The 27967-nt window shown below is 43.6% G+C and overlaps 11 protein-coding genes across 11 annotated transcripts; 7 read left to right on the forward strand and 4 right to left on the reverse strand.

The window, feature by feature from the left end:
- Nucleotides 1-767: 767 nt before the first annotated feature.
- Nucleotides 768-1615, forward strand: O0I10_009204 (uncharacterized protein; the record flags this gene model as incomplete). Its single annotated transcript, XM_058489201.1, has 3 exons — nucleotides 768-857; nucleotides 938-1133; nucleotides 1200-1615. 3 exons carry the CDS (start codon nucleotides 768-770, stop codon nucleotides 1613-1615), a joined length of 702 nt encoding a protein of 233 aa, XP_058340082.1.
- Nucleotides 1616-2126: 511 nt separating this feature from the next.
- Nucleotides 2127-5596, reverse strand: O0I10_009205 (uncharacterized protein; the record flags this gene model as incomplete). The annotated part of the gene is made up of 14 exons (XM_058489202.1): nucleotides 2127-2207; nucleotides 2263-2342; nucleotides 2405-2461; nucleotides 2518-2872; nucleotides 2939-3256; nucleotides 3319-3439; nucleotides 3501-3595; nucleotides 3652-3733; nucleotides 3792-3838; nucleotides 3895-4839; nucleotides 4903-4968; nucleotides 5067-5105; nucleotides 5307-5373; nucleotides 5448-5596. The coding sequence occupies 14 exons, from the start codon at nucleotides 5594-5596 to the stop codon at nucleotides 2127-2129; spliced, it is 2502 nt and encodes an 833-aa protein (XP_058340083.1).
- Nucleotides 5597-7650: 2054 nt separating this feature from the next.
- O0I10_009206 (uncharacterized protein) lies at nucleotides 7651-10257 on the forward strand (the record flags this gene model as incomplete). Its single annotated transcript, XM_058489203.1, has 7 exons — nucleotides 7651-8397; nucleotides 8461-8708; nucleotides 8774-8933; nucleotides 8998-9073; nucleotides 9132-9886; nucleotides 9963-10142; nucleotides 10219-10257. 7 exons carry the CDS (start codon nucleotides 7651-7653, stop codon nucleotides 10255-10257), a joined length of 2205 nt encoding a protein of 734 aa, XP_058340084.1.
- An 841-nt stretch (nucleotides 10258-11098) lies between these two features.
- On the reverse strand, nucleotides 11099-12049 carry O0I10_009207 (uncharacterized protein; the record flags this gene model as incomplete). The annotated part of the gene is made up of 1 exon (XM_058489204.1): nucleotides 11099-12049. The coding sequence occupies one exon, from the start codon at nucleotides 12047-12049 to the stop codon at nucleotides 11099-11101; it is 951 nt and encodes a 316-aa protein (XP_058340085.1).
- A 392-nt stretch (nucleotides 12050-12441) lies between these two features.
- Nucleotides 12442-12744, forward strand: O0I10_009208 (ribosomal protein L32; the record flags this gene model as incomplete). Its single annotated transcript, XM_058489205.1, has 1 exon — nucleotides 12442-12744. The coding sequence occupies one exon, from the start codon at nucleotides 12442-12444 to the stop codon at nucleotides 12742-12744; it is 303 nt and encodes a 100-aa protein (XP_058340086.1).
- A 1038-nt stretch (nucleotides 12745-13782) lies between these two features.
- On the forward strand, nucleotides 13783-14778 carry O0I10_009209 (uncharacterized protein; the record flags this gene model as incomplete). The annotated part of the gene is made up of 4 exons (XM_058489206.1): nucleotides 13783-13969; nucleotides 14042-14135; nucleotides 14204-14363; nucleotides 14416-14778. The coding sequence occupies 4 exons, from the start codon at nucleotides 13783-13785 to the stop codon at nucleotides 14776-14778; spliced, it is 804 nt and encodes a 267-aa protein (XP_058340087.1).
- A 139-nt stretch (nucleotides 14779-14917) lies between these two features.
- O0I10_009210 (uncharacterized protein) lies at nucleotides 14918-16161 on the forward strand (the record flags this gene model as incomplete). Its single annotated transcript, XM_058489207.1, has 4 exons — nucleotides 14918-15189; nucleotides 15333-15832; nucleotides 15892-16011; nucleotides 16082-16161. The coding sequence occupies 4 exons, from the start codon at nucleotides 14918-14920 to the stop codon at nucleotides 16159-16161; spliced, it is 972 nt and encodes a 323-aa protein (XP_058340088.1).
- A 4421-nt stretch (nucleotides 16162-20582) lies between these two features.
- Nucleotides 20583-21492, reverse strand: O0I10_009211 (uncharacterized protein; the record flags this gene model as incomplete). The annotated part of the gene is made up of 2 exons (XM_058489208.1): nucleotides 20583-21017; nucleotides 21073-21492. The coding sequence occupies 2 exons, from the start codon at nucleotides 21490-21492 to the stop codon at nucleotides 20583-20585; spliced, it is 855 nt and encodes a 284-aa protein (XP_058340089.1).
- A 469-nt stretch (nucleotides 21493-21961) lies between these two features.
- On the forward strand, nucleotides 21962-23485 carry O0I10_009212 (uncharacterized protein; the record flags this gene model as incomplete). Its single annotated transcript, XM_058489209.1, has 6 exons — nucleotides 21962-22010; nucleotides 22074-22207; nucleotides 22283-22706; nucleotides 22780-23103; nucleotides 23167-23329; nucleotides 23389-23485. The coding sequence occupies 6 exons, from the start codon at nucleotides 21962-21964 to the stop codon at nucleotides 23483-23485; spliced, it is 1191 nt and encodes a 396-aa protein (XP_058340090.1).
- Nucleotides 23486-23698: 213 nt separating this feature from the next.
- On the reverse strand, nucleotides 23699-24883 carry O0I10_009213 (uncharacterized protein; the record flags this gene model as incomplete). Its single annotated transcript, XM_058489210.1, has 1 exon — nucleotides 23699-24883. The coding sequence occupies one exon, from the start codon at nucleotides 24881-24883 to the stop codon at nucleotides 23699-23701; it is 1185 nt and encodes a 394-aa protein (XP_058340091.1).
- A 1280-nt stretch (nucleotides 24884-26163) lies between these two features.
- On the forward strand, nucleotides 26164-27300 carry O0I10_009214 (uncharacterized protein; the record flags this gene model as incomplete). Its single annotated transcript, XM_058489211.1, has 3 exons — nucleotides 26164-26573; nucleotides 26633-27078; nucleotides 27140-27300. The coding sequence occupies 3 exons, from the start codon at nucleotides 26164-26166 to the stop codon at nucleotides 27298-27300; spliced, it is 1017 nt and encodes a 338-aa protein (XP_058340092.1).
- Between the last annotated feature and the right edge of the window lie 667 nt (nucleotides 27301-27967).

Raw genomic sequence — 27967 nt, forward strand, 5'->3', positions numbered from 1 at the left:
CATTCAAAAGTCTTTTCCCAGGCCTTCCCGATACCCTGCAAGCACTTTTGAGACCATGAGATTTCGACTGAAACATACCAAGGACTGGGGCCATGGCTCCGTCTTAAAAAAAAACCAAGGCCAAGAAGGTAAATGTATTCGCAACAACCTACACTCACATTTACATACACACACATACAGGCGACGGCATGAAAGGATTTGCACATGTAGATCACTGTTGCAAAAATGACACAGGGTGGGACAATTTGGGCACTGCACCACGTGTAAAAAAACCATCTTACTGCTTTTCGGTGCTTGACGCGTTGCACAACACTAAAAATAACACCCGCCAATTAAGCCTGCAATCAGGCAACCCAATATCACATATAATCCACCATCATCAGCTTATCCAGGAGAGAAGAAGAATGGATGCTAACCGTTCTTGTGTAGCTCAGTGGCACCCTTGCTTCTATCGCTCTAAATAACACCTTGTTTTTTGGTGCCGTGTAGTGCATATGCTACGCCATTTAGCATGATCGTAGCAACAAGGGGGAAAAAAAGAAGCACAATGGCATGTATCTATGTTTTTGGATATATATGGTTTTGTTGACAGGTACACTTTAAGTAAAGAGATCGCCGTTGAAAAATCGGCAAATGTATATACATTGTATGTGTGTGATGTGAGTTGTGCGACGTTAATGGTGCGACCGAGATTGTGTATATAAAAGAATAGAGGCGACTTTGATGACTTTTATAACCGCTTTTCTTCCATTCCATTCTTTTTAAACATGAAGTTCGCCCTTTCTCTCGCTGCTGTTGCCGCCTTTGTTGCCGCTGTCTCTGCTCAAGGCATCTCTGTCATCAACCCCACCCTTGGTGTATGTATCCATTCAATTGCATTTATTATCCATTGTATTGTATTGTAATCGCTCACGTATACCTATGTCTATACAATTAGGCCAAGTGGCCCGCTGGTTCCAAGCAAACCATTACCTGGAACGTTGATGGTGCTAAGACCGTTACTGGCATTGTGTTGCGTCAAGGTGATGCCAACAACCTTAACACCCTCTACACCATCTCTTCCGATCAAATTGATGCCAGCGAAGGCAAGTACGAGTGGACCATTCAAAGTGACACCAAGCCTAGCAACGACTGTAAGTATACAATAACCCATTGTACAATTGTAATTTGAGCAAGATGGGTTAACTTTTATATCATAGATGCTGTCCAAGTGACCACTGACCAAGGTCAACAATACTCTCCTTTCTTTGAAATTACCGCTGGTGGCGATAGCGGTAGCGGTAGCAGCAACTCTACCAGCTCTGATGCTCCTTCTGCTTCTGGCTCTGCTGCTGCCTCTGGTTCATCTGCTGCTGCCTCTGGTTCTTCATCTGCCTCTGGCTCTGCTGCTGCCTCTGGCTCTGCTTCTGCCTCTGGTTCCGCTGCTGCCTCCGGCTCTGCTTCTTCATCTGCTAAGCCTACCTCTGCTTCTGCTTCTGGCTCTGCTGATTCCTCCTCCTCTTCTGCTGCTGCTTCCTCTGATGCCGCTGAAAACGATGAAAGCGCTGGTTCTTCCTTCAAGGTCAATGCCGCTCTTGGTGTCGCTGCTGGTGCCGCTGCTCTTGCTCTCTTCTAAGAACAAACACACACACCTATTATTCCCGCATTAGAAGAGTATAAGTGCCGAGTAAATCAATAGCATTCTTTTTTTGTAAAGACCCTTGTTCTCTCATCATGTTATTCAATATCTAATAATTACTTCATTCTCTATTCTTCAATGACACATACACAAATGGGATAGGGTGGATTGTAGTGGGATAATGGCTTTTCTTTTTTCTTAAGGCTGATTCATCATGTACAATATATAAAAAGGTAAAAAGGGTTGGGCTATAATACAAGGTTGTTGTTGTAGTAGTGGTGGTGGTAGTAGTAGTATCTTGGAGTAGTAGTAAAGGAAAGTTCAGATGCTCTATAAAAGCGTTGCTGTTGTTGTTGCTGCCGTTGCTGCAAGAAGAGGGGATGTAGTCGCCTGCGACCAGGATTGTTGCTGCCAATGGGAGAATGCATGTGTGTTGTTTTGTTGGTATGGTTGTATATACGGGTGTAGATGGTATGTTCGAATAAAGGAAAAAGGATCGTGCAAAGTATCACAGATACAAGGAAGCCAACATCTTTTGCAGCTTGTTGTGCGTACGAGGTGGATATGAATCACGGTGTTGAGAGGTGTTCTAGAAAATGACATGTCAATGAAAGGTCGAAATGCATGAGAGACCCAAAAAATACCTTGGCTATAATGGTGGGATATATCGGTCGGCAAGAGGCTGCTTTATGGCGACATTTGTCATGACAAATCAATGCACAAGCTATAGTAAACATGGCAACTGTGAGTACACTCGTATCATGGATACATCGTTCTTTTACTTACCTTCACAAAAGTAAGCATGTCGTTTGACCGTAACCATGCACACCTTACAAGTAACAGCTATAAAAGTGATATCAGCCATTAATTGCAATTAAAAGCATGGCCGTTGTTATTACCTTTACCAAACATGGTCTTGACAAATTGATGCTCAATGAATTGCTTTTTGCGGATATTGCTCGCTGCCACACGTTGAGAATCCATGGTGGGATTAGTTCGCATGTATTGATAGATCATTGCCAAATCATCGTCGTCGTCTTCAAGGTGTTGATCTACTTGAGGTCTTTCGAGAGTATTCTCCTCGACATTGTAATCATCATCTTCTTCCAGGACTTGGTTGGGTTGTTGTTGTTGTTGTTGATCGGGAGTAGTAGCGAGTGCTGATGATATCCATGGATGCTGCATTAAATCCTTTGCTGTGGGTCGTTGCGTTGGATCTTTTTGGAAACAAGCATACAACAAATCTTGAAGAGTCTGCATTGGAGTTGATAATAAGCACTTGATCCACCCATCCATCCACTGGTCTTTCCTATATCTTACCTTTGATGCATTTTCTGGAATGGGTGGATGATCATCTTCGACAATGTGATATAAAGCTGACATGGCAATCATTCCCGCGTAAGGTGGTCGGCCCGTAAGGAGTTCAATGATGGTGCAACCAAGCGACCAAATGTCTGACTTTGTAGAAGCACCCTTAAGCTCGATTACTTCAGGTGCCATCCAATTGGGAGTTCCAGCAGGTGCGCCTAATTCATCTTGCATCATGCGTAGATTCAATGAAACACCAAAATCCGTCAACTTGACATCGCCGGTCTTTGTAGAAAGAATGTTGGCAGCCTTAAGGTCACAATGAACCACCTGATACACAAATTAGGTTAGACATTATCCACCCATTCACATCTCCCCCTTACATTACTTACCTCGTGCTCGTGTAAATAAGCAAGACCGGAAAGGATTTTTTGGGTATACGATGCGACAAGTGCTTCAGGAAATTTACCAAATGCCTTGAGCGTTGAAAGGAGGGAGCCATTCTCCACATATCTAATGGGTTTATAGTTAATCTCCTCATTCCAAGCATCGTATTTCTCTCCCTTATACATACTCGAGGACAATGTTAAGATATGTATCATCCCGAACAGAACCAAGATAGCGAACAATATTGGCGTTATCCATATCCTTGAGAAGCTCGACCTCTTGCTATTATAAGGAATAAAGTTAATATCATCTCTACTCCACAATTAATGTCTACTTGCCATGATCTCACTATCCACTTGAATGTCTTCAATACAAATCCGTTTGATGGCTACGATCTCACCGGTTTGAACATTCAATGCTCTATAGAATGGGATATAAGTAAAGCGATACATAGAAGGACACATGCCCACACACGTACCGATAGACAGCACCAAATTGTCCTTTGCCAATGCAATTGCCAAGTTGCTATGAGATAGCGAATAAGCAACTATAAGAAAGACATGCCATTTTCTGCAACTTACAAAATATGTGGTTGTGTTGTGTTTATCTTGTTTCATGGCAATCATGGAAGACTCCTTTGAGCAAGCTGATCGATTATTCTCCTCTTTGAGGTCATCACTGCTTTTGGATTCAAGATGATGTTGCTGATGGTGATCAGGAGTTGGAGATGGTGTATGAAGAGGACGACGGCTTTCTGCATAGCAAGGTGTTGAGAGTGATGATCGAGGATAAGGCTCATGATCTGATGATGATACGCATAGAAACAAATGATCATCCCCCATCATGTCATGTTGTTGACAACCACTACCACCAAGCGATTCGGGTCGAGTACTGCTACTTGCTGTAGAGGTTGATGATGCTCGTTGTTGCTCCTTTTGTGTAAAGATCACCCCCTCCTTATCCTCCTCCTCGCCTGCTGTGTCCGTGTCTGTGTCCGTAGTGGAGATAGCCCCTTCACCATCCTCGATACTACTCGTGCTGCTATTGTAATCCATGCTGCTGCTGCAGCTGTCACTGCTACGTCGGCGGCGTCGTCGTCTTCGAGTGACTCCTTGCACATCACCACTGCGAGTGGCCATTGTACTGTAGCCACTATCCAATGTGGGGCGTAAATTGGATCGATACGTTCTTCGTAATGCCTCGGCCTTTTCGGTAATGCGATTGGTATCCACCACCGATAATGTAGTAGCAGGCGGTGTATCATCTGTCACTTGGGATGCTTGACCAAAGATAGCTTTGACATGACGATGCCGAGAAGATTCATCACGATATTTGTTGTTGGGAAGGGAATCAAATTGCTTTCTGATAGGTGCTGTTCCTCCACGTTCAGCGTTTTTGAATAGACGAGAAATCGATGTACGGCGTGCAGAGGGTCGATCACGTTCTGTATGGTGCTTTCGTGTGCTGTTGTATTGGCGTTTCTTTCGCGAGCTGATACGAGCAAGTGTAAGAATGGTATTGACAACCTGTAATAATAATACGATGAGTCAATTGAAAATGATAAAGCAATGATTGGCATATGTACATACAGCTCCCATGTTTCTGGCCTCGTATAGATCAATAGGTTGAAAGAGATCGGATGATGGTACACCAAGCTAAAGGAAAGGAAAGGGTAATGGAAGAAGAGGAAGAAATGATCATGGATCAGCAAGTTAATATACCATATAACATTCCTTTCTCGATGGATGCTTACCTCGCGTGCCCCTTTAAGAAACAAACTGATATTGGCCATCTATATACAAGTAGACCTTGTTAGCCATCATTCCTTGTCTCAAGATATGCTTCTTTTGCATCCATCCAACCCCTCCTCCTTTCCAACAAGAGGATGTTCTCCCTTCTTTAGCACATATCTCTCTCTTCCCCTCTTGTCCCCTTTTTTTCCCTCTTGGTTCCTGGTTGTTGGCATTGAATTCGCACAAAGAGAGATACTTGCCTTGACGAATGCACTATGGTGAGTACCAATGCTGGGTATGGCCCCAGGTTTCAGGGCATTGATCAGGCTATAATGATAATGATGATAGGGTATATGCATGTCAGTTGTCGTCCCCATTCAAGTCGCATAAGATGACCCTACTTGCAAAGCACGATGCCGTCTTGGAGTTGACTAAAGAGATTGTCTGATTCCAGTTGGAGTCCACATGTTGTATTAATAAACTGAAGTGCAGCGATGCGATTGTCGTGAGTGTCGTAGAGTCGTGGTGGGTGTATCAATGGAGTTGACATTGCGAGTGAATGGACGGTTGTTGAAGGCGGCAAAAGTTGTTTCAAGGGATACAGGGGTGAAGGAAAGAGAGTGCAAGAGAAAGAGAGGGAGAGTGACAGGAGGTGTTTGTATGTGTATCAAAGACACCCGCGTTATAGTAGTAGCAATAGCAAAAGAGACAAAGAAGAAAGAAAGGAATAAAAAAGAATCCAATGCAAGTTTGGATATGGCAATAAAGCTTTTCCACCAGCATCAACTCAGTGTTTATGAGAAACGGGATTGACTCGAAAAAGGACTATAGACACACGCGTCTCGTTGCACAACATTGGGGACACCGTGCGCCAAAGCGCGCGAGACAAGAAGTATTCAAAAAGATGTTGTGCCCATTTACTGGAACACACAATGACGATGATGTCTCCCGTTGCAGAACATTACTTGTTCGGGTTTAGTTGACGCCTTTTACATGCTTTTTGGGACAATCCATCGTTGTCTTGGTTGCTCAATGTATCACCAAAATGATTTCTTCCATCCACATGTTGTGTGTGAGTGAGGAAGGATAATGCTTACAATCCACATACACACACACCTCCTACATAACCCTCCTCTTTCTCCTTCTCCACACATGTCTCCTCGAGCCCTTGTAAATCCATCGTATCATCCTGGTTTTAACCCTTATCAATTCAAAGATACTAACGATGATGCCACGAATTCGAATGGCGAAATCGCAGTTATGGACCACGTTTATTTGTCTTGGTCGCCGAATCAAAGAATTGTGTAACAGTAATGATCGACATTGTGCATAACGCTCCCAGTTGGTGGGACCTTCTCTCTTTGCTTTTGCCTTTTGACATATGATTGTCTTTTTTTCAGCCTCTTTACAAAAAAGAAACGATGCTGCACAAATCCACGTAATCAATCAGGGCACACTTTTCCATATGCATAAAACGGTGTTGTCCATGTCCTTCAGGGACGCATGCTGGTACATAACAACAAGTATTTCCTGCATGTGGATGCATGGTGTGTTGGTGTGTAATTCCACCCAAGTGTCAATACTTGTCATGATGCAAACAACAAAAGCATATTATGCTTCCCGATCTTGCAGCAACAACAACAACAATAATAATAATAATAATAGCATGTTTGCCGATCGGATCGTTGTTGTTGGAAGCACTAAACCCCATCCGACGATAAAAGCTGATTATTCAATCTCTCCCCCACGCCTCCCCCAACCACTGGAATCAGCGAACGAATGAAATGGTTACATAAATATAGCGATTGCCGATCGATTTGAAGAATACTTTGTTGGCTGTTCTTCCATCTTCCTTTCTCGTATACATTGCAACCCAAGAGTATCGCAGCTAAGACATAGTACACGCCATCCTGTGCCACAATCATCCCTCTTATGCATGCATATCGTCAACAATCATGCAAATCTCTCTTCAATCTTGGGGATAAACGGGTACGCGTGTGTGGCAATCCATGCCCAAATCCTGATATTACTTTTGAAGATCAACACGTAGTATTTTCGCGCGAGGCTGATTTTCTACTACACCTTCGCACACACACATAAAATGACACTTTTGATAGTCAGGAATTCGTTGTATTCCCCCAACATCATACACTAGCAAGGTACTCTTGGTATATTCTGCGTGATTGAATGGATGAAAAATACAAGGCATACAGTAACACACTACATCGAGCCTGCTTCTTAAGGATGTCAGCTACCCCAAACGTATTGGGAATCGCCTACTTTTATCAAGTTTTAGGTTGGATGAATACATAGCCTCTTTTTGTTCCATTGAGCTATGACCAACATCATCATCTTTGATAGACGTAGCAGTCATCGCTTAAAATGACACTTCTCATCATCTGTTAGACCAATTGCAGATTTATTTATCATAGCGATGAGAGAAGTAGGAGGGTAGATAAAGGGTACAAGCATTCACTATGTGGATGGATGCGATTCTTTGTGTCAACCAGGTCACACATGAGGCATTGAAGGACCGGGCTCAAAAAGATTTCGTTGTGGTAGTAGTGTCGCAGCAGCACCTTTACACCTTTTGATCGGCACACCATGGCAGCCACTCTCATTCGCAAAGCAGCTCCCGATGTGGACGACGCCATTATCGACTATCTCGACGGCTATTTGAAAGAAAACGACTTTGACGACGAGAATGAGGACGCCATTGACGACTTTGTTAAGCCCTTGTTGATCGATGCGGGTGGCAAGGAGGATCGTATCACGGCATTGTGTGCTGAACTCACCAAGCTTTTCGACACTCATCGTGCAGCTGCCGAGAAGAATGCATCAGCAACTCGCAAATTGGAACAGGCTATCACGATCGGTAGCCAATCTGGTGTCTCTGCTACAGCACGTTTGGGAGCAAGTGGTGTGGAACTGGACCATTTATCTGGCAAACGCGTTCAGTCGCAAGTGGATCAAGACAAGTTGCGTAAGGCTGAAGCCAAGATTGCTGCCAAGATGGCCAAGCGTCAGCAAAAGACCAATCAACGTGTCGAGTATGAAGCATCCAAGTTGATCAATGAGCAAAAAGCACTTCAAGAAGAGTACAAGTTGTATAATCCTATTCTCGATTACACCTCCACCAAGGGCAAGATCAAGGATATCAAGATTGAGAACTTTGATATCTCATTCGCGGGTCGTCGTATCCTTACCGATGCCAATCTCACTGTTGCCTTTGGTCGTCGTTATGGTGTCGTGGGCAAGAATGGTATTGGTAAATCTACCTTGTTGCGTGCCATTGCTCGTCGTGAAGTGAGCGTGCCTCATCACATTTCGGTGCTTTATGTGGAACAAGAAGTATGTATTTTTGGTATTGCTATGTGTGGAGGAGGATGATCCATTCTTACATTTACATGTTAGGTTGTTGGTGATGATACCCCAGCCATTGAAATGGTGTTGCGAGCAGATGTCTGGCGTGAGCACTTGTTGGAAAAGGAACGTGATTTGACCGGCCGTATCAGCCAATTGGATGCACAACTTGATGAGGATGAAGAGTTATCCGAGGATGAAAAGAACAAGATCAATGGCCAAAAGGATAGCCTGAACACAGAGCTCAAGGAGGTCTTTAGCAAACTTGAGGATATTGAGAGTGAAAAGGCTCCTGCACGGTAAGTAAGATAAGGAGGCTCTTTTTTCATTTGGATATTGATTGGGATTTTTGTAACACTTTTAGGGCTGCAGCTATCTTGTCAGGTCTTGGTTTCCCAGAAAAAGATCAACATCGCGCAACACGAGAGTTCTCAGGTGGTTGGCGTATGCGTATTTCTTTGGCACGTGCTCTCTTCTGTAAACCCGATGTGCTCATGCTTGATGAACCGGATAACATGTTGGATGTAAGTGTACGCGATCTTTGCTATCAACAAGTGTGGCTGAATGAGCTCTCCTCTTTTTGTGTAGATCCCTGCCATTGTATGGCTTGAACAATATTTGCAAAAGTGGCCAAACACATTGATGGTGGTTTCTCACGACAGAGGTACGTGTATACATGTCTTTGACACCTGCTACAGGGGCTCTAATAAGCTCTTACATAGAATTCTTGGACGAGGTTGCAACCGATATTTTATACATGCATTCTGAAAAGCTTGATTACTACAAGGGCAACTTTACACAATTCCATGCCACCAAAGAGGAACGAGTACGCAACCAAATCCGCGAGTATGAAGCACAAATGGAATACCGAAAGCATTTGCAAGATTTCATCGATCGTTGGAGATACAATGCAAAGCGTGCACCCCAAGCTCAATCGCGTATCAAGATTTTGGAGAAATTGCCTGTGTTGGAGCCACCTACTAGCGAAAAGGAGGTCACCTTCTCCTTCCCTGATCCAGATGCTATCTCTCCACCCGTGCTACAAATGAACGACTGTCTCTTTGGTTATGATCCAAAGAAAAAGGTGATCATCAAGGATATCAATTTGGATGTACGACTCGACTCGCGTATCGCCGTGGTGGGTCCTAACGGTGCCGGTAAATCAACACTTCTCAAGCTATTGATTGGACAACTTTCGCCCAACACCGGTGAGGTGCATCGCAATGGTCGTCTTCGTATCGCTTACTTTACTCAGCATCATATCGATCAATTGGATCTCACCAAGAGCGCTGTTGGATTTATGGCGGATCAATATCCTGGAAAGAGTGAGGAAGAATACAGACGTCATCTTGGTGCTTTTGGTATCACTGGTATGGTTGGTCTGCAAGTCATGAAGACCTTGTCAGGTGGTCAAAAATCGCGTGTTGCTTTTGCATGTCTCAGCTTGCAACGCCCTCACATTTTGGTTTTGGACGAAGTGAGTTATTTAAAACAAGTGTGTGTGTGTATTTATACGTATAATGAGCTAACATTATCCTCTCTCTCTCTCTTAGCCTACCAACCATTTGGATATGGAATCTATTGACGCGTTGCAGGGTGCATTGGAACGTTTCAGTGGTGGTGTCATTACTGTTTCTCACGATGAACGCTTTATCAACAGCGTATGCAATGAGATTTGGATCTGTGAGGATGGTTTGCTCAAGAAGTTTGCTGGCACCATTAAGGATTACAAGGTAAGCATGGTAGAAAAGGAAAAAGTGGAAGGAAAACTTAGTTATTCATCACCATCATCCCCTTTTTTCATTCTAGCAATTGATTGTCCCCAAAGATCAACAAATGGTACTATAGAAGGTTCTATAATGAAGGTAGCAAAATTTATCTATGTGACATGTTGTTTTCCAAAGAAAATGTGTGTGTGTGTATGCCATTGGGGGGGGTTGTCAGCTTGTGTAGCTGGAAACTGAGTTTGACTGAGAAAGTACCACATAATTTGGGGTACTTGACTGGTACCGAAATTTCGGGTGCCAATCAAGGTTAAAAAGTCACTGTGCACATGCATCTCGGAAAACTGATCCGGCATAAAAGGCAACAAACTTACTACATGCGCCCACAGAAATCAATGGCGGATGTTATTATACGTGTTTGTGTTCCAACAAAATGCAAGGGAACAACCATTTTGGCAAGATGGAAAGCTCTTGATCAATCTATTCAGAAAGGGTCACAATTCCCGTCATCTGTTATCCAAAGAAAAAAGTCCTCTTATAAAGGGTTGCGCCCTTTTCTTTCCTTTTCTTTTCTCTTTGTCACAATAAAGATTCATTCTTTGTTTGTGACCATCTACTGGGTACCTCATAATATGAAGCACGTCGCCCGCTCTACCTTGGGGACCTCCTTCTTTATCCGTCAGCGGCGTGCGCGCGTGTGAGGTCCCCTTCGTGATCTCTATTGTTTAACGTCGGTTCAAGATCCATGCCTTCTTGCTCTTCTGAAACTACAAAAAGCCTCAAGGTGTCCTTACTTGCCATCTGATTCTAAACTCTGCCATCCTTTTCCTCAAGGGGCATTTCAAATAAACCAACTTTTATTTTTTTCCACAAAAAACAACACGCTTGTAGTTGAGGGAGGGGGATGAGAGAAGAGGGAGAAGAAAAAGATTTATCACTTTACGCGTTGCGTAGATATTTGGTACTCAGTCCCACCAGAGAACACCATCTTCACTCAAAAGGAGATACCCACGGATATTTGTGTTTGCATCGTAAAAAGCAAGTCGAATCATGTCGCTTTCTCGATGCTCACTCATCTCAATATGATCGACATAGTCACCAGCAGCCAAGGAAGTTTTGTTCATTGTCATAGTCAAACGGCATTGCATATAGTTTCTTAGTATACAAGGTTGCCAGTGATTGGGAGCAAGAGAAGATGCATGGTAACGATGCTGCAGCTTGGGTGGCCCTTGCGTAGGGTACATGCCGTTTTGCTGTTTTGCTATCCTCACCGATTTAAATAGCTTGGACCATGCAGTCGTGTCACGTATATCTTCTTCATCCTTATAGATGACGTGTCCCTGTCTCATTATGTATCCATGTTCTTCCTCCTTGAATGTCACGAATGTATCAATAAGATGGAACACGCAATAATAATGTTGCAGGGAGTCATCCTCTTCGACCAATGTCACATCATGGAACACTCGACGAACACCGGTTTGAGTAATATGCCGCACTTGGCTTTTGGCACATAGTAGCATAGCGTCTTGATCACATGCAAACGAGGGTACTTTCCAATAACCATCTTCAGAGCCATAACGAAAGAGATCCAATAAGGTACGCTGAATGGCCTTGTCGCTTTGTTGTGCAAAATAGTCGCAAAAGATTTGGGAATCAATATTGGATGCAGTTGCAAGGAGGTTGCGATCGATAGGTTTGATGTTGGATGCTGCTATCATCTCACAGCACACGCTGAGCCAAGGTTGCAAAGAGTCATCATCACCAAAATAGGACAACAAGAATTGTATCTGGCAATGACGGCTGGAGCCAACTAGATACATGTTACGACAAGTGGTTGATAAATGAAAGTAGTCCTTGGGAGATAAAAGTCGTACAAAGATCTCATGGAGAATCTCATTTGGGAGCTGATTGAGCATTGTTGATGTATTGTAAATGGTGTAGATAGTAGGCGAGAAACAATGAGCATTGATTTATAAATACATTTACAATGAAACATGATGTTGCTGGGTTACCTGTTGATCAACGATGTGCTTGTATCATCGGGGGTCAGCAGTTTTGAGATGCTGGTGCACGGCCATCACATCAGCTGTCAATGAGTGATACTATCCTTCAAGTGCAAAATACCAATGGGTATATGAGTATGGGGCAAACGATGTCATTTTGCATTAAAGGATCATGCAATGTCACATCAGCGGGCTTCCCGTGACTTGGCAATGATGATGGGGGAGAAGCTGGGTTATCTCGTTTGGAAAACAAAACTCTTTTCAACACACGCACACACACACACCCTTTGACATTGTTCACCACCATGGCCCTTGCTCGTTTCGCTCATCAATTGGCTCTTCCTTCATTGACTCAATCACCAGCATTCGGTGCCATTGCCGTCTCCAGCACATTCAAACTTCCCATTTGGCTTGAACCGTTCCTGTGGGCAGCACCCAAAAAGAAGACTTCCCATTCCAAGAAACGTATGCGTGCCTCCAACAAGGGCTTGCAAAACAAGGAAAACGTCACCGCATGTCCAGCATGTGGCAACTACAAGTTGCTCCATCATTTGTGCAGTCATTGCTATGGCAACATCAAGCAACAACAAAAAAAGATGGTCGCTTAGACAACGTTACATTCAATCTTTCCCGACAGCCAAGCACAACGCACACACCCATCATTTACAACAACACACATCCATGCATCATCTTTAAACGTATACAACACACACAAACACAAACTCACCGAACCGTCAACCTGTAATACCTCGCATGTAAAACAGAAAATGCATTAGCAGCAAAAGTTATCAATACAAAGAATATTTTACAACAGCATGTTCGGTCATGATTGTTGACATGACAAATGGGATGGGAAAAGGTCGACGCATAAGGACCCTGAAAGTCACATAATGGATGGGGAAAGAGAGAGAGAGAGAGAGAGGAATTCATTCTAAGGGAGGTATTGTTGTGGGCTTGATAGTAATGATCTATACCCCACCAGACGATGACGATGAGTGTTATACGTTGAGTTGTACAAGGTCTCATACCACATTGTGTAATATACCCAAGCGACTGACGATCGACCCAACCATGCCTCGTTCACGACAAATGTTTTCATCATTGGAGAATAAAAAAGTGGGGCTCCATATTATGCATGATGGCGTTTATTGGATCTGGATTAGATTACTTTAATTTTTCTCTCTCTCCTTTTGCTGTAGCAGCACACAAGGTTTTGCCTGTGGATCGATATCGGACGACTTGTCTAAATCAGTATGTCACTAACGGCACCGGGCGATCATGTGAGATAGCATCAGTGAGCTTATCCAGGTACGTTCATTGTGCACGCCCCACACCCACCCACTCTATTACTTCTCCTTGCAGATCCTATGTACTCCTCGTTCATGTTTTATCACTTACACGTATACGCTATCAAGCTTTCTCAAGGGGGAAGTGCCATTAGTGCATACATTTACAATAGCGTGGAGGATGCATGCTGATCCGGTGGGAAAAATGATAATTCTGCAAAAGATGTGATGATGCGTGAGTGCCCTGTTTTGTTTATCTCGTACCACGTTAACTCTCTTTCCCTCCCCCTTCTCTTTCAGGTTAAAAAGGTAGAAAAAAAATGAGGCTGCGACTCCCATCTTTCGGTTATTCCATACAACATGCTTCCGAAAGACAAACAACCTGACACCACCGCTGTAGTAGAATCAGCCGAAGAGATCATCCTTAAGCCATCGGTGGTGATCGATCCCATAAAGGAACGCAAGTTAAAGCGCAAAGTGGACTTGAGATTGATGGTGTGGTCTTTCCTTGCATCCTTCATCAACATGCTGGATCGCAACAACATGCGTATGTTGTTGATGTTATCACAAATCGAAGCACAAGCAAACAATCATTAACCATGATGATGATCTCATCTAGAAAATGCTTATACCAATGGAATGGAAAAAGATCTCAACCTCAATTCATCGGTCTACAACTGGGCAGTAACCATGTTCTTTATTGGCTATGTGATGTAAGTGGCAACAAATTCCCCTTTTTCAATCGCCAAGTAAGGTCTCACAAACAAATCTCAATATGCAGAACGCAAATCCCAGCCAACATGATCATTACGAAATTCCCCCCTCGTATCTTTTTGCCTACTTGTGTCATTATTTGGGGTGCCGTTCTTTGCTTTATGTCTATCGTCAAGGATCATAAAGGATTATTAGCGCTTCGATTTTGCCTTGGTGTTGCTGAAGCAGTAAGTGGTCATGTACGATCCATGCATGGAATGTATGCATGTGCTGATATAGAATGTCCAGACCCTTTATCCATGCATTGTCTTCATCCTTGGAACATGGTATACAAAGGAGGAATTGAGCAAACGGCAAACGCTGGTCGATGTTGGAAGTCCTTTTGCTGGTGCTTTTGGTGGCATGATGGGAGGTGCTATCGCCCAAAACATGCAAAATACTGCAGGTCTTCGAGGATGGCAATGGTTGTTTATCATTGAAGGTCTTATGGCTGTGGTCATTGGGTTGTCAGGATACTTTTTACTTCCCAGCTATCCACACAACACGTCATGGCTTTCTCAAGAAGAACGGGAGTTGGCTGTAGCACGACAAGCTGCTCAAGGCAAGAGTATCAAACCCAAACCATACAGCTGGAAAATGTAAGTACATTGGTTGGCACATACAAAGGAGAGAGAGAGAGAGAGAGAGAGAGAGAGAGAGAGAGAGAGACCATGCATTGTCTTCATCCTTCCGGAACATGGTATACAAAAGGAGGAATTGAGCAAACGGCAAACGCTGGTCGATGTTGGAAGTCACTTTTGCTGGTGCTTTTGGTGGCATGATGGGAGGTGCTATCGCCCAAAACATGCAAAATACTGCAGGTCTTCGAGGATGGCAATGGTTGTTTATCATTGAAGGTCTTATGGCTGTGGTCATTGGGTTGTCAGGATACTTTTTACTTCCCAGCTATCCACACAACACGTCATGGCTTTCTCAAGAAGAACGGGAGTTGGCTGTAGCACGACAAGCTGCTCAAGGCAAGAGTATCAAACCCAAACCATACAGCTGGAAAATGTAAGTACATTGGTTGGCACATACAAAGGAGAGAGAGAGAGAGAGAGAGAGAGAGAGAGAGAGAGAGAGAGAGAGAGAGAGAGAGAGGAGAGAGAGAGAGAGAGAGAGGGAATGAGCCATACTCATGTCACTATTACTACTAGTCTATGGAACGTGTTAGCCACACCTTATGCTTGGGTTGCAATGCTCATTTTCGCTTGTGCATTTATTGGCAATACAATCTACGTCAACTTTGCCATCATTTTACGTGATATGGGGTATGATCCTGCATTTTCCAATTACATGACAACACCGGCATACGTGTTTGCAGGCATTGTTGGTATGCTGATTGGGTGGAGCTCTGACAGACACGGCGACTATATTGTGCACCTGATTGTATTGCAACTTTGGGTGGGTGGATGGTACTTGGCCATGGCACTTGTCAATCACGGCAATAATCCAGCACCTTTAGCATTTGTTGGTACCTATGCTGTTGCTCCAAGTTTTGTCACTACTACCTTATCCCTCGTTGGCGTTAATCATATTTTCAAGGCTGATCATAATACACGGGCATTGGCTATCGGATTTATCAACAGCATAGGGATGCTTGCACCTAACTTTATCAACGTACGCGCATGGGTGGTCACTGATTCGCCAGCTTTCTGTAAGTAAAAGGTTGAAAAGGATCGTAATGATGATGACGCTGAATCGGATACTTGATAGATACTGGTAAGCTGACCAATATGGGAATGAGCTTTTTTTCGATCCCACTTGTCATTTTGCTATGGTGGCTGCTTCGCCATAACATCATGTTGCCAGAGGCTACCAAAGATAGAAGTTCAGGTACGTGTGTGAATCATAATGGCATGATCAATATCGGTTGCTGAATATGTAGTAATGAATGATCTTCCAGGCGACGACAATGAAAGCATGCCGTCTGATGAACAAGGAAGTAGCAAATACGGCGCTGTCCATCGTGCCTCGCAGCCTTGATCCAAATACCCCTTTTCTTTCTCGTTTTATTCTAGAGGATTACAAGTTGTAATATCTTATTAGTAGTAGTAGTACATACACAAATCCATAAAATGTATCATCCAATTTGTCATTTGCTGTCACACAAACGATAATGAGAATACGATCAAAGGATGATGTTAGTAGCTGTCATAGAAGAGCGTGTCAAAGCACGATAATCGGGTGCAGCAATCGTTCGGCATCGTAGCATCAATGAAAAACGGTTCGTTTGCCACGCATTGTATATGTCTAGATCTTTCCCATCCCATGCACCCACACCCATATCCATACCCACATCCACATCCATATCCGAATCTACATCCATATCCACATCCATATCCATAAGTCGTATGTATTAAAGCAAATTGCTACACGTAAATAAAGCTGCTTGTATATAATGGCTATCTGCTATCCACGTGACAAGACTGTCAGGCAAGTTGCTGCAAGGAAGAACACTGCTTGAGACGATGGAGTAAATGATTCGCTGATGGCCATTGCCGGAATGGATGCTGTTGCGATTGGCCGTGGTAGAGGAGTGTGCAAGAGCGTGTGTTGTGTCAAGACACTCGTGTGTTGTAGAAGAGTGACAAGAAGGCTGCGTACACGCCATGGACTTGCCATTCAGTCAAAGACAATCGGATCAAGACATTCGTAGGATTGACATGATGGGTTGAAGCAAGACAATCGTTCGCAGGTGGTAGTTGTATACTTGAATGGGCCAGCAGTTGAGAATGGGAGAAAGAGACAAGAAGTTGCGGGAGTGGAAGAGTTGAAAATTAAAAGTAGGTTGAACTGATCTTGAATGCTATTTCTTTGTTTGAGCGTTGCTCATTCAAATCATCTCGGACCATGCAAGTTGAAAGATGGGGATGATGGGCTGGAGCAGGACAATCGTTCACATGCATTGGATTGAGAAACAAAGATGATTGGGAGGAACGGGCTATCAAGTGGCAGTTTACGTATAACTAATCAATTTGATTCTTCTGATATTGGATGATGTTTCTGTGTGTGAGCGTAACTCAACCAAATCCTCTCGGATCAAGAAAGTTGAATGATGGGCATGCTGGGCTGGAGCAGGACAATCGTTCGTATGCATTGTTTTTGGGCAACAAAGGTGAATGGGAGGAATGGGCTGTTAGCTGGCATTTTATCAACTCTTCCTGAATGCTGTACAAGTATCATGCATTCCACAGGTACTGACTTCTGGCTGTGTTACACAAAGAAGTCCTTCTGCATCTTTGGCTCTAGCATGAGTGAGGCGATTGAAAGTAACAAAGACCACTTCTCATATAGCATCACCCTTACAGCATATGTAAAACATAAAGATGCCTGTATCTCCAAACTTTACAATCAAACGTGGGCTCTTTAATAGATCAACGTGCTCGTCGGGGTCAAAGGAATCTTGTGTCAAAGTATGAAGTTCATCGTGGGCAATCCCAGATTTCGCAATGTCGCTACCAGCCAAACTGGATCTGGAGGTCGACCTCTTCGACGACGACGACCAAAAAATATTTTTTGGGCTAGTTGCGACATTGAACGTGAAACTTTCACACGAGGTGCTGTTGGCCAAGCCGAGCCCATTGCTCTATTCAAAACCCCACGTTGCATTGTAAAGTTTGGAGATACAGGCACCTTTATGTTTGTAAGTGTGATGCTATAAGAAGAGTGGTCTTTGTTCATTGTCAAGTAGCTGGACCCTGGCAGAGCAAAAGATGCAGAGGGTCGTGTTGTGTAACACAGCTACGTTTGCATGAATGAAAGGGTCAATGTATAATTACGTTATGGATCATCTAGGAACAGGCATGTATTGCTAGCTAACAGCCACTTTTATACAATCATCATTGTTGCGAGATCCACTGCATGGGAACGATGCCCCTGCTCCAGACATTCATTTCCATGATTAAAGTAGGTTGATCCGAGCTGATTTGACTGAGCTGCGGTCAAAGAGAGATTACATCACTCTGGACATCAAGCACGCTCGATGTAGCTCAACCGATGTAATCTTGTGTGAGCGTAACTCAACCAAATCAGCTCGGATCAACCTACTTTAATCATGGAAATGAATGTCTAGAGCAGGAGCATCGTCCACCTACAATAGAATGCACAAAAGTTAGGAATGCACAAAAGTGGCTATTACCTGCCAATGTATAACATAAAAGTGAGGGTTGTGTACCTTTCATGCATTGTCCCTGAAGTCCTGACTTTTTAGCTGAGTTACCCAAAGAGGTCCTTCTGCATCTTTGGCTCTCCAAGGTCTAGCTACTTGGCAATGAACAAAGACCACTTCTCATATAGCATCACGCTTACAAACATAAAGGTGCCTGTATCTTTAAACTTTACAATCAAACGTGGGGTTTTGAATAGAGCAATGTGCTCGGCTTGGTCAACAGCACCTTGTGTGAAAGTTTCACGTTCATCGTGGCCAATCCCAGATTTCGCAATGTCGCCACCAGCCAAACTGGATCCGGGGGTCGACCTCTTCGACGATGACGACCAAAAAATATTTTTTGGGCTGTTTGCGACATTGAACGCGAAACTTTCACACAAGGTGCTGTTGGCCAAGCCGAGCACATTGCTCTAATAAAGACTCCACATTTCATTGTAAAGTTTGGAGATACAGGCACCTTTATGTTTTACCTATGCTGTAAGCGTGATGGAGTTGCTTTTTCCTAGTGGATGGTGTCGGCTGCATTAACGGAAAGATGAAGAGCTGAGTGAAACGGCACGTGGTGGTTACACAAACGCGTCCTTGACAGGTTGCTACACAAATGGATGATGATGATGATTGCCTTTTGTGAAGGTACGTAAGTAAAACAGCATCCAACCATGAAGGTGTGTCAAGGTATGCATCACATTTGCATGTAGAAAAAAGTCGAGCTGCATAAACCAATTTGTACATGTAAACCCAATACGTAATGAATTATTCAGTACGCACGGACATGGCAGTAAGATGTTATTGATGGTTCACTTTTTCTCTTCTCAAGGTCATCCTACTCCTCCTTATTGTATCACAAAAGGCATATACTTCTTGCATGAACGATACATAAGCGAACCACCTTTATTATTCCATCTTCCAAGCTACATTATGTAATCCACAAGCTAGCAAAGTCCAAGTGTGTAATAAATAAATAGTGCTTTATTCCATTTAGCTACATTGCCACCATTCTCGTCTTCGTCCTCCATCATCTTTCGTACTCGTACTCGTACTCGTACTAGTCAGCAGTCGTCAATCTCATCGTCACCAACTTCAATACCCAAAAAGCACAAAGAGGCCGACTAGGTATGCGTCAATTCCATCCCATCCATCATCATCTTCAACCGTATCCACATGATATGATCCATCCCTGCTGACAACGCGACAAGTAATCACCATGATTCCCATTTGCATACATCCATCCACCATCACCAATCCAAATCCAGCATGTTGGTAGAAAGGAGCCCGAGTGATTGCTGTTGATATGCTTCCTTTTCCATCCCATCCTTGGCCACTCTCTCTTTGTTGATCATGTTCGATTGCAGCTCAACCAGTGAAGATTGCTTTCATTGATGGCTGATATGGCTTCATACAAACTACACAGCACGTTCCAAATGGGTCAAAGGAATCAAACCGGTCAATAGATCCATTCCTTCCATCCCATACACCAAACCAATATCCATGTCCATATCCACAAGAGTCGTATGTATTGAACAAAGTTGCTACACGTAAATAAAGCTGCTTCTATATAATGACTATCTGCTGTCCCCGTGAACAAGGCTGTCAGGCAAGTTGCTGCAAGTAAAGAACGCTGTTGGAGACAATGGAGTCAAGGCCTTGCTAATAGCAATTGCTGGAATGAATGCTGTTACGTTGGTGGTGGTCGAGGATTGTATAAGAGAAGGTGAAGTGTCAAGAAACGCGGGCGTTGTAGTGGGGTGCACACGCCATCGACACGCCATTCAGCCATAGGCAATCAGATCAAGAGAGTTGTAGGATGGACATGATGGGTTGAAGCAGGACATTCGTTTGCAGGTTGTAGTTGTATACTTGAATGGGGCAACAGTTGAGAATGGGAGCAAGAGACAAGAGGTTGTGGGAGTGGAAGGAGTGGACATTGAATACTGACAATGCCCTAGAAATCCAATGCACACTAAAACTACTCTATGATTGATTATGAGTGATTCCTGCTCTTGAACATGCTGATCAACTTTGTTCTCATAAAGACCCCACGCTTCATAATGAAATTTTTGAATGGGAGCATCCAAACGTAGAAGAGTCGATAAATGGAAGGGAGCATAAGTCAAAAGGTTACGAGCGAGGGGAGTACCCCAGCCGCTAGTTCTATTATCTAAACATGATAGCAACGTATCGTTTATAAGGATGAGGGTATTATCGTACAATAGCAATGGGAAGCGTAAAGTAAAGGTCACCACCTTATCTTTGGAGGAAAGTACTCTGCAATCAATTCTTCATAGTACGGCCTTAAAGTTTGGATATCCGGTATCTCTTCAACACTCATTGAGCAGCGATCATAGCGTGTGAAAGCCTTGACCCATGGCATCATTTTTCGGTCGTGATCGTTGAGGAGCCAGTCGTACTCAGCATCTGTGTGACAAGCATAAAACGAGTGATAGCGAATGATAGCAAGAGCCTCTGGCGGCAGGTACTTTTTGCATACTCTATACATGTATTCGTCATGGCCATAGCTCATGTGTACATTGTCGAGACCACATTGAGGTGTATAGATGCCATATTGTGTCGAGTAAACGGGGTCATAGAAATCAGGATTGTTGCAAAAGAATTCGTGGTACACGATCTTCCGGGAAAACTTGCAACCCACTGGATAAGTATCACAGCAAACCTTTTGTCAAAACCAAATGAGTGGATGGGACAATAAGGGGATGCGTTGCACTTACCGTCCACTGTGGCTCGCCCAAAAAATACAAAAGTTTCCCGAGATCATGTATCAAAGCCGTGAGAATGAGCCATCGTGGTTGACCATCACGTCGTACTGCTTCAGCCGTCTGAAACGCATGGATTGCTTGTGAAGTCTTGACATCAGGGTCTGACATATCAAAAAGCCCATCCATAATCTCGAGTGCGTCCCAAATTCCCATCCAAGCCTTGTCCAATCTCCCGTATTTTTTCTTCATGGCTAAAACATGCTCCACGGTTTGTTTTTCGTGATTCTCTTTACAACATTGGACGATGTTTGGTTGAGTAAAGATGGCCCTTTCAAAATCGCGTGCTGATGGCTTGATGCTTTGTCCATATTGATTACTGAGAAATGATTGTATAGCAGCATCAGTCAGATCGTGTGTGTGAATGTTTCGCATGATGAGAAAGAGGGAAGGAAAAGGAGGAGGGGGATTAACAAGTGGATGATTGTATTCATCACAACTTTGTCTATCATGCATCAAAGGGACAGGGCCAATGGGGACAAATCTTGCAAATAAATCAGCGTGAAGCTAAACCAAAGATAGAAAGCGGGTTCTGGGATCCCTGCAGCGGCAATCTAACGCACAAGAATCATGCCTAGAGTCATGGATGCGTATCCATCAATAAGTTACACCCCCAAGTGTACTATCTTTATCTTCATTTTACAACATCTGCGTATTATAAAGGTATAAATAAATGCCAAGAGTCGATAATTTCAACTCGTTCTTCTTGTTCTTCTATGCCGACCACCCAGCAATGCCGATCGCCCACGTGATTTATTTCAGCCCTTTCTACTCTTGGTTCTCTCGGGCTTAGCGCGCTCTTTCTTCTTCTTGTTCTCGTATTGTACACAATCTCGACAAGCCAATGTCAGAAACGGAGGAATTGGACAAAAAGAAAAGTAGAAAGCCAACAGGTAACGTTGCCTTCTCTTCAATGCGTATATGAAACAACATTAACTTGGACAACTTTATTGTAGATGGTGCCTTTCGACAACAACGTCTTCCAGCATGGCAACCAGTCTTGACACCTCGTACAGCTCTTCCCACATTCTTTGTCATTGGCATCATATTTACACCGATTGGCGGCTTGTTGTATTGGTCCAATAGTCGTGTACGTATGGCACCTCGTATTGGAGTCGTCCTGAAGCTAACCTTGACACACACACATACACGCATCATGATATAGATTACCGAAATCAAGATAGACTACACGCATTGTTTACGTTACGAGACACCGGTTTATTTGGCAAAACATCAATACACCATGCTTGCATCAAAAGACATTTCGAGCGATACGATTGAACCACCTGCTTATCATTATGAGAACTCGACTACCTTTACCGCTCCCTCTTGGCAGAATCCAAACAGCCTCAATATTCAGCAATGCATCATCGACTTCACAGTACCAGAGCCAATGCAAGGACCCGTTTTCATGTATTATCGCTTGACCGACTTTTACCAAAACCACAGGCAATACATTAACAGCTTTGACTCCGCTCAACTACTTGGCAACCCCGTTTCTCCAAGCGGAAATTGTGGTTCCTTGAGAACGACTGATACTGGTTTGGGTATATACCCTTGTGGATTAATCGCAAATTCAATGTTCAATGGTATGTATACATATTGGGAGGGGATAAGGGTTGCCATGGAAACAAAAGAGATCTCATAAAGGATAATACGTAGATACCCGATCGAATCTCACGTCTGTCAATGCAGCATCCGCTACTACTTTTGAATTCACAACATCTGGTATTGCTTGGCCAACCGATAAGGACAAGTATGCTCCAACACAGTATGCTCCTTCCAGCGTAGCACCTCCTCCAAATTGGGCATCAAGATATCCTAATGGATCGTACACTGATGAATATCCACCACCCGATCTATCTCATGATGAATCATTTATGGTCTGGATGCGTGTGGCTGCATTACCTGATTTCAGAAAGATTTGGGGTCGAAATGACAATGACGTTCTCCAACCTGGTCGATGGCGTATCCAAATTGATATGAGTAAGTACAATAGGAGACAACAGGATCAGTGTTATTCATCCTGATGACGATGATCATCCGTAGATTTTGATACAACACTCTATGGTGGCACAAAGTGGCTGGTACTTTCGACAACTTCTCCTTTGGGTGGCCGTAATCCATATCTGGGCATCACATACATGGCAATCGGTGGCATTTGTTTATTACTTGGTTTCATCTTTACGCTCAAACATTGCATCAAGCCACGGTATGTTGTGATTGGATTGTGCTATATCATGTGTACCTTATTGACATTATTGATCCTAGTGCCCTGGGTGATACAACTTATCTCTCATGGAATCAATCCGGTGGTGGTCTTCCTAAACGACAAAAACCTGTGGTCAAGAGCCTTCATCAAGATTAACTTTAAAAAGAACATCTCAACTTGTACATTTGATTCATCATTGCTATGGTATACATCATTAAATACTTTTTGCATCTATGTCTTTGGCTATGTGTGGAAGAGAAGTCGATCAGGCTATATGCATGGTTTTATCATGTTATCAAGGGGATACAAAGGGGGAGATAATTACACATTAATGTCATTCTAAACAATGTTGGTATATGATAAAGAAGGTTATGATGATGATGATGACTCGGTTTTACAACGTATGCATTCGCACCAAAAATGATAGTGCTCTAACAATCTGGCTCTTCGTTCATCCACTGCCTCTCCTACAGATCCATAAGAAATACACGCTTCTTGACCAAGTGGAATGTCTGTTTTTGCGATAAAACGCATACTCCGACCATCACGTATTTTGACGATATTGGCATTGCATGCATGGTTGAAATAGACAGCCGATGGATAAATACCCCATCCTAGGAGCTCTTGATCATCGGTGACGCCTTGATCCATCATCTGTGCTTGTTGATTCCCATGAGGCATTTCCCAAAGACCAAAACTGTTGGCGGCTTCACGAAAGTAGATAGCTCTGAAAAGGGCATGTGGGCAATCAAGGATTCCAGCAACAGCGGAAGACAAGTAAAGATAAAGATGCATGATTTCTATCAGCTGCGTAGGCACCTCCTGTTGTTGAGTTTGCAGCATGGCTCTTACACAAGCCAATTCGTTACATTGCATTTCCCATAGCTGTTCAAAGCCAATCATATCAGGGGTAGATGAAAACAAACAATCCTCTTGACACCGTTTTCGAGCAAGACAAGCTGTAATCAGCCGACACATGGTTCGCTCACCTCGGTCGGGAGCCCACATAGCATTCATGTCACTGGGAGCTGCTGCTACAGTTGACCATGCTTCATCAAGCCATGCAGCAAGTTGTGTATCGCTACAATCTTTGGATGGTGGTGGTGGAATGATATCAACGAGAGGATCGGAAGCAGCTGTGCTTGATGCCATTGGTTCTTTGACATGATCCAGTGCATGATAACCACGTACGAGAAGGTCGGCTTCATCCTTATAGCCTTGTTGGTAAAAGCAAGTTTGGCATTCGGGTGAGCAAAACATGACATCCTTAGTATGCGTTGATTTAACACGCATCCTTTTGGGATAAGAGAAAGCAAAACACCATGCACACGTCTCAGGAATCCATTCTTGAGATACAGCAACAGCAAGTGGGTGAGCTGTATATACAACTGTGCCAGCAGGTATATGGCGTCTCGCAACGAATCCACGACCTTTCCCTGGTAACGCTTCTACTTTTAGCCATTCATTATTGGCTGGATGCTCATTAGATAACGCCTCTGGATGTGCATGAAGAGTGATAAAGTCGACTGCTTTTCGAGAGGTGGTGAGAGCCATTTTGGAGAAATGGGTAAAGAAAAAGGAGAAAGAGGTAATAATTGATATGACACAGCCGATAGATGAAAAAGTTTTTTTGGGAAATCGGTTCCAGAACAGTGTTTATCTGGATTCAAAACCAACAATACTTCTTTACAGCAATGCCATCTACCCTATTGCCGTGCTCATTGTCATTGACCACAGGTCACTGTAAGGTCTCCTATCTTTATTTTTGTATCATACAATGGCACACAACAATGAATAGCTGTCATTGAATGGGATAACAACAACAACTTTGAATAACGCTTTGTGAATGGGTAAAAAAGAACCGAGCTGCACCTCCTTTACTTTCCGCATTTGGGTGTGACAGGCGAACGTAACCAATAGCAAGGCGCAGCATCAGCAGACAGGTTGGCTATGTTAAGTTCATCTCACCGCCATGGATTGTTGTAGTGAATGTGGGCTTCATTGTTGCCCTTTCAACATGGTCGTTATCTTGCATCAGCTTGGCACTTTATTTTTTAGGCTGTCGGTCCTTGACGGCATGCGAATCGCGAACAAGACGATCATGGTAACACAAAGAAAGCAAGGACCCATTTTTGTACAACGTGCGGAGCACAGTGGGTGCATTATTTTGTACAGCACGGATCAATGACCGTTATGTGTGATATTTTTTTGGGTATTGTGTGGAGGAAAGGCAATGTGCATATTTTTGGAATCACCCATTACATAAGCTATGACGCATGTCTCCTTGAAAATTCATGCATACTACATTGTGGGAAACTGCCTACATCCCGTATTGGATTATTATCATTCGACACCGGTCTCCCTCGGTTGTCACTATTGTACTCCATGAGCATGAGCAATCCATAAAACGTTTACCTTTCCCCATTCAACGTTATGATTATGATGTATCAAGACGCAGTGCATGACAACAAAAAACAGTACACGCTGCCCAAGAGCAATATCAATTCTTGTGCACAACAACACTCCAATGCGTAGTATTAACCACCCACCACCGGTGTATCGCTGCAAACAATGCTCACATGGACACGATAGGGAGGCGGCTTGTATGTGAGAATAACACATCTGGTTGAGAACGCAATAATCCTCGATGCATTTCACTGTCACGTTGGGTGAACAAGATGGTTGCAAGGTGTCAACAACGACAAATGTAAAATGTGAAAACGAGTAACCGACAACAGCATGCATGAACACCCATTCGAACGACAGCTGCATAAAAGAAACCCACATCCCAAACTCTCTCTCTCTTTTCAGTCACGTATCTTTTTTCTTCATTAATGATTCTCATAACAAGTGCTGATCAATACGTTGGGCATTGTATCGCTTCACATCTTGCATCACGACGATGTTTACGACCACGACTTCGGCTAGCTTGTCGTGACAAGAACTTGTGTTTGGGGTTTTTGAATAAGGACATTGACGTGCGGCAAATTGACTATTATCATCCTCACGACCTCTCAAAAGCATTTCGTGGAGTTGATCATGTCATATTGGCGGTGGGCAATGAACATGATCGAGTAGCCATAGCCGAAAACGTATGCAAGGTAGCTGATCGTTCAGGCGTGAAATCGATTGTATGCGTATCACAAGTGGGTGCCACTGCCACGGAATACCCCCATCTTCAGCATTTTGCATCCATTGAAGACTATGTAGTTAATACAAGGAATTGTGATTGGGTTATTTTAAGGTAAGGTAATTTAGGGGACAATGGAAGATCTTGAGCTGACACTTTTTGGGCTATTAAAGACCAGATTGGCTATATCAGCAATTCCATATGTGGAGCCGAAGCATTGAGACCGATAGGAAAATGACCTTGCCCCTTGTCAACAAGGATGAGATATGCCCACTGGATGTGACCGATCTATGTTCAGCCATTGAAAATTTATTGCTGGTACCATCAAAGAAGCAAATCCGATGTATGCTACAAGATGCACATGTGGGGCAAGTCTACACGCTCACAGGACCAGAGCCTGTCAATGGCCAACAACTTGTGGATTGCTTGAGTCGAGGCACGGGATACACTAAATTTATCTACCAGCCTGTGCGATCTATGGATACGGCTTATTACTTACAAGGATTAATCAAGGATATATGGTTTGATGCCCGAGTCAAACAAGAGCATCAACGCATGTACAATGACCCACTCGATGATAGCGATGACTATTCCACCCGAGTATTCAATGCACCATCAGGTAAAGAGAGAGAGAGAGAGCCTTTCCTTCATTTGATTTACTGAACAAGTTTATTATGTAGATATCCAAATCCAAACATGGATTGAGTACTTTGATTGGGTGCATGCAACAGGTGGCAGTGTGTGTGTTCCTCATATGAAGATGCTTCTGAAACATCAATCAGGCACCACGATCCAGGACTTTTTCAACAAGCATCGCAATAGCTTCAAGCCACGTGTATGATTTATTCATGTAATAAAGACAGAGGACTATATACACTCAAGTTGAAATAGGAGAGGAGTCGAATGTGAATATCATTGCTGGTGCTGCTGCTGCTGGTGGGTGGGTACCGGGGAGGGGGTGACAGAGAGAGAGACACGAGGACAAGAGGACGCAGCTGTGATTTTCTTTCTTTGTCTTTCTTTTTACTCTTCGCTTTCGTACGGTTATGAGTTACACGCAGACAATTCAAGCATCGTCTTCTTCAAAGGATCGCCAGCATACTTTACAGCAATCGGATGCTAGAAAAAAGAGCAGTAAATGACTCCAGAATGGAACGGGCACAATGCGCTCCTCTGACAATGGGTGCGGTTAGGCAGAAAGTGTATTGACCCTGAGCATGTCAAATCGCCTCATCCTCCAGCGGCTGGAACAACATCGTCGTCAAAGGCAGGCTCGTTCAAGGCTTCGTTTGGATCCAAAACAGGCTTCCTATCACTATTGCTTTGCTGTACAGCGGGAGCGGCGGGTTCCCTGGTCGACGACAAGTCATCCATTTTCAAACAGCAACGACGTCCAAGCATACAACAAAAGAAACAACCACCTCATATCAATACTGATCCTGTATTGTTGACTGAAAATGAGACGCCTGTAACATCGAATACGCCGTTATCATCACCCAATGTATGTA

The sequence above is a fragment of the Lichtheimia ornata genome, assembly GCF_029851405.1.
Source record: "Lichtheimia ornata isolate CBS 291.66 chromosome Unknown scaffold00052, whole genome shotgun sequence".
NCBI classification, from domain to species: Eukaryota; Fungi; Mucoromycota; class Mucoromycetes; order Mucorales; family Lichtheimiaceae; genus Lichtheimia; species Lichtheimia ornata.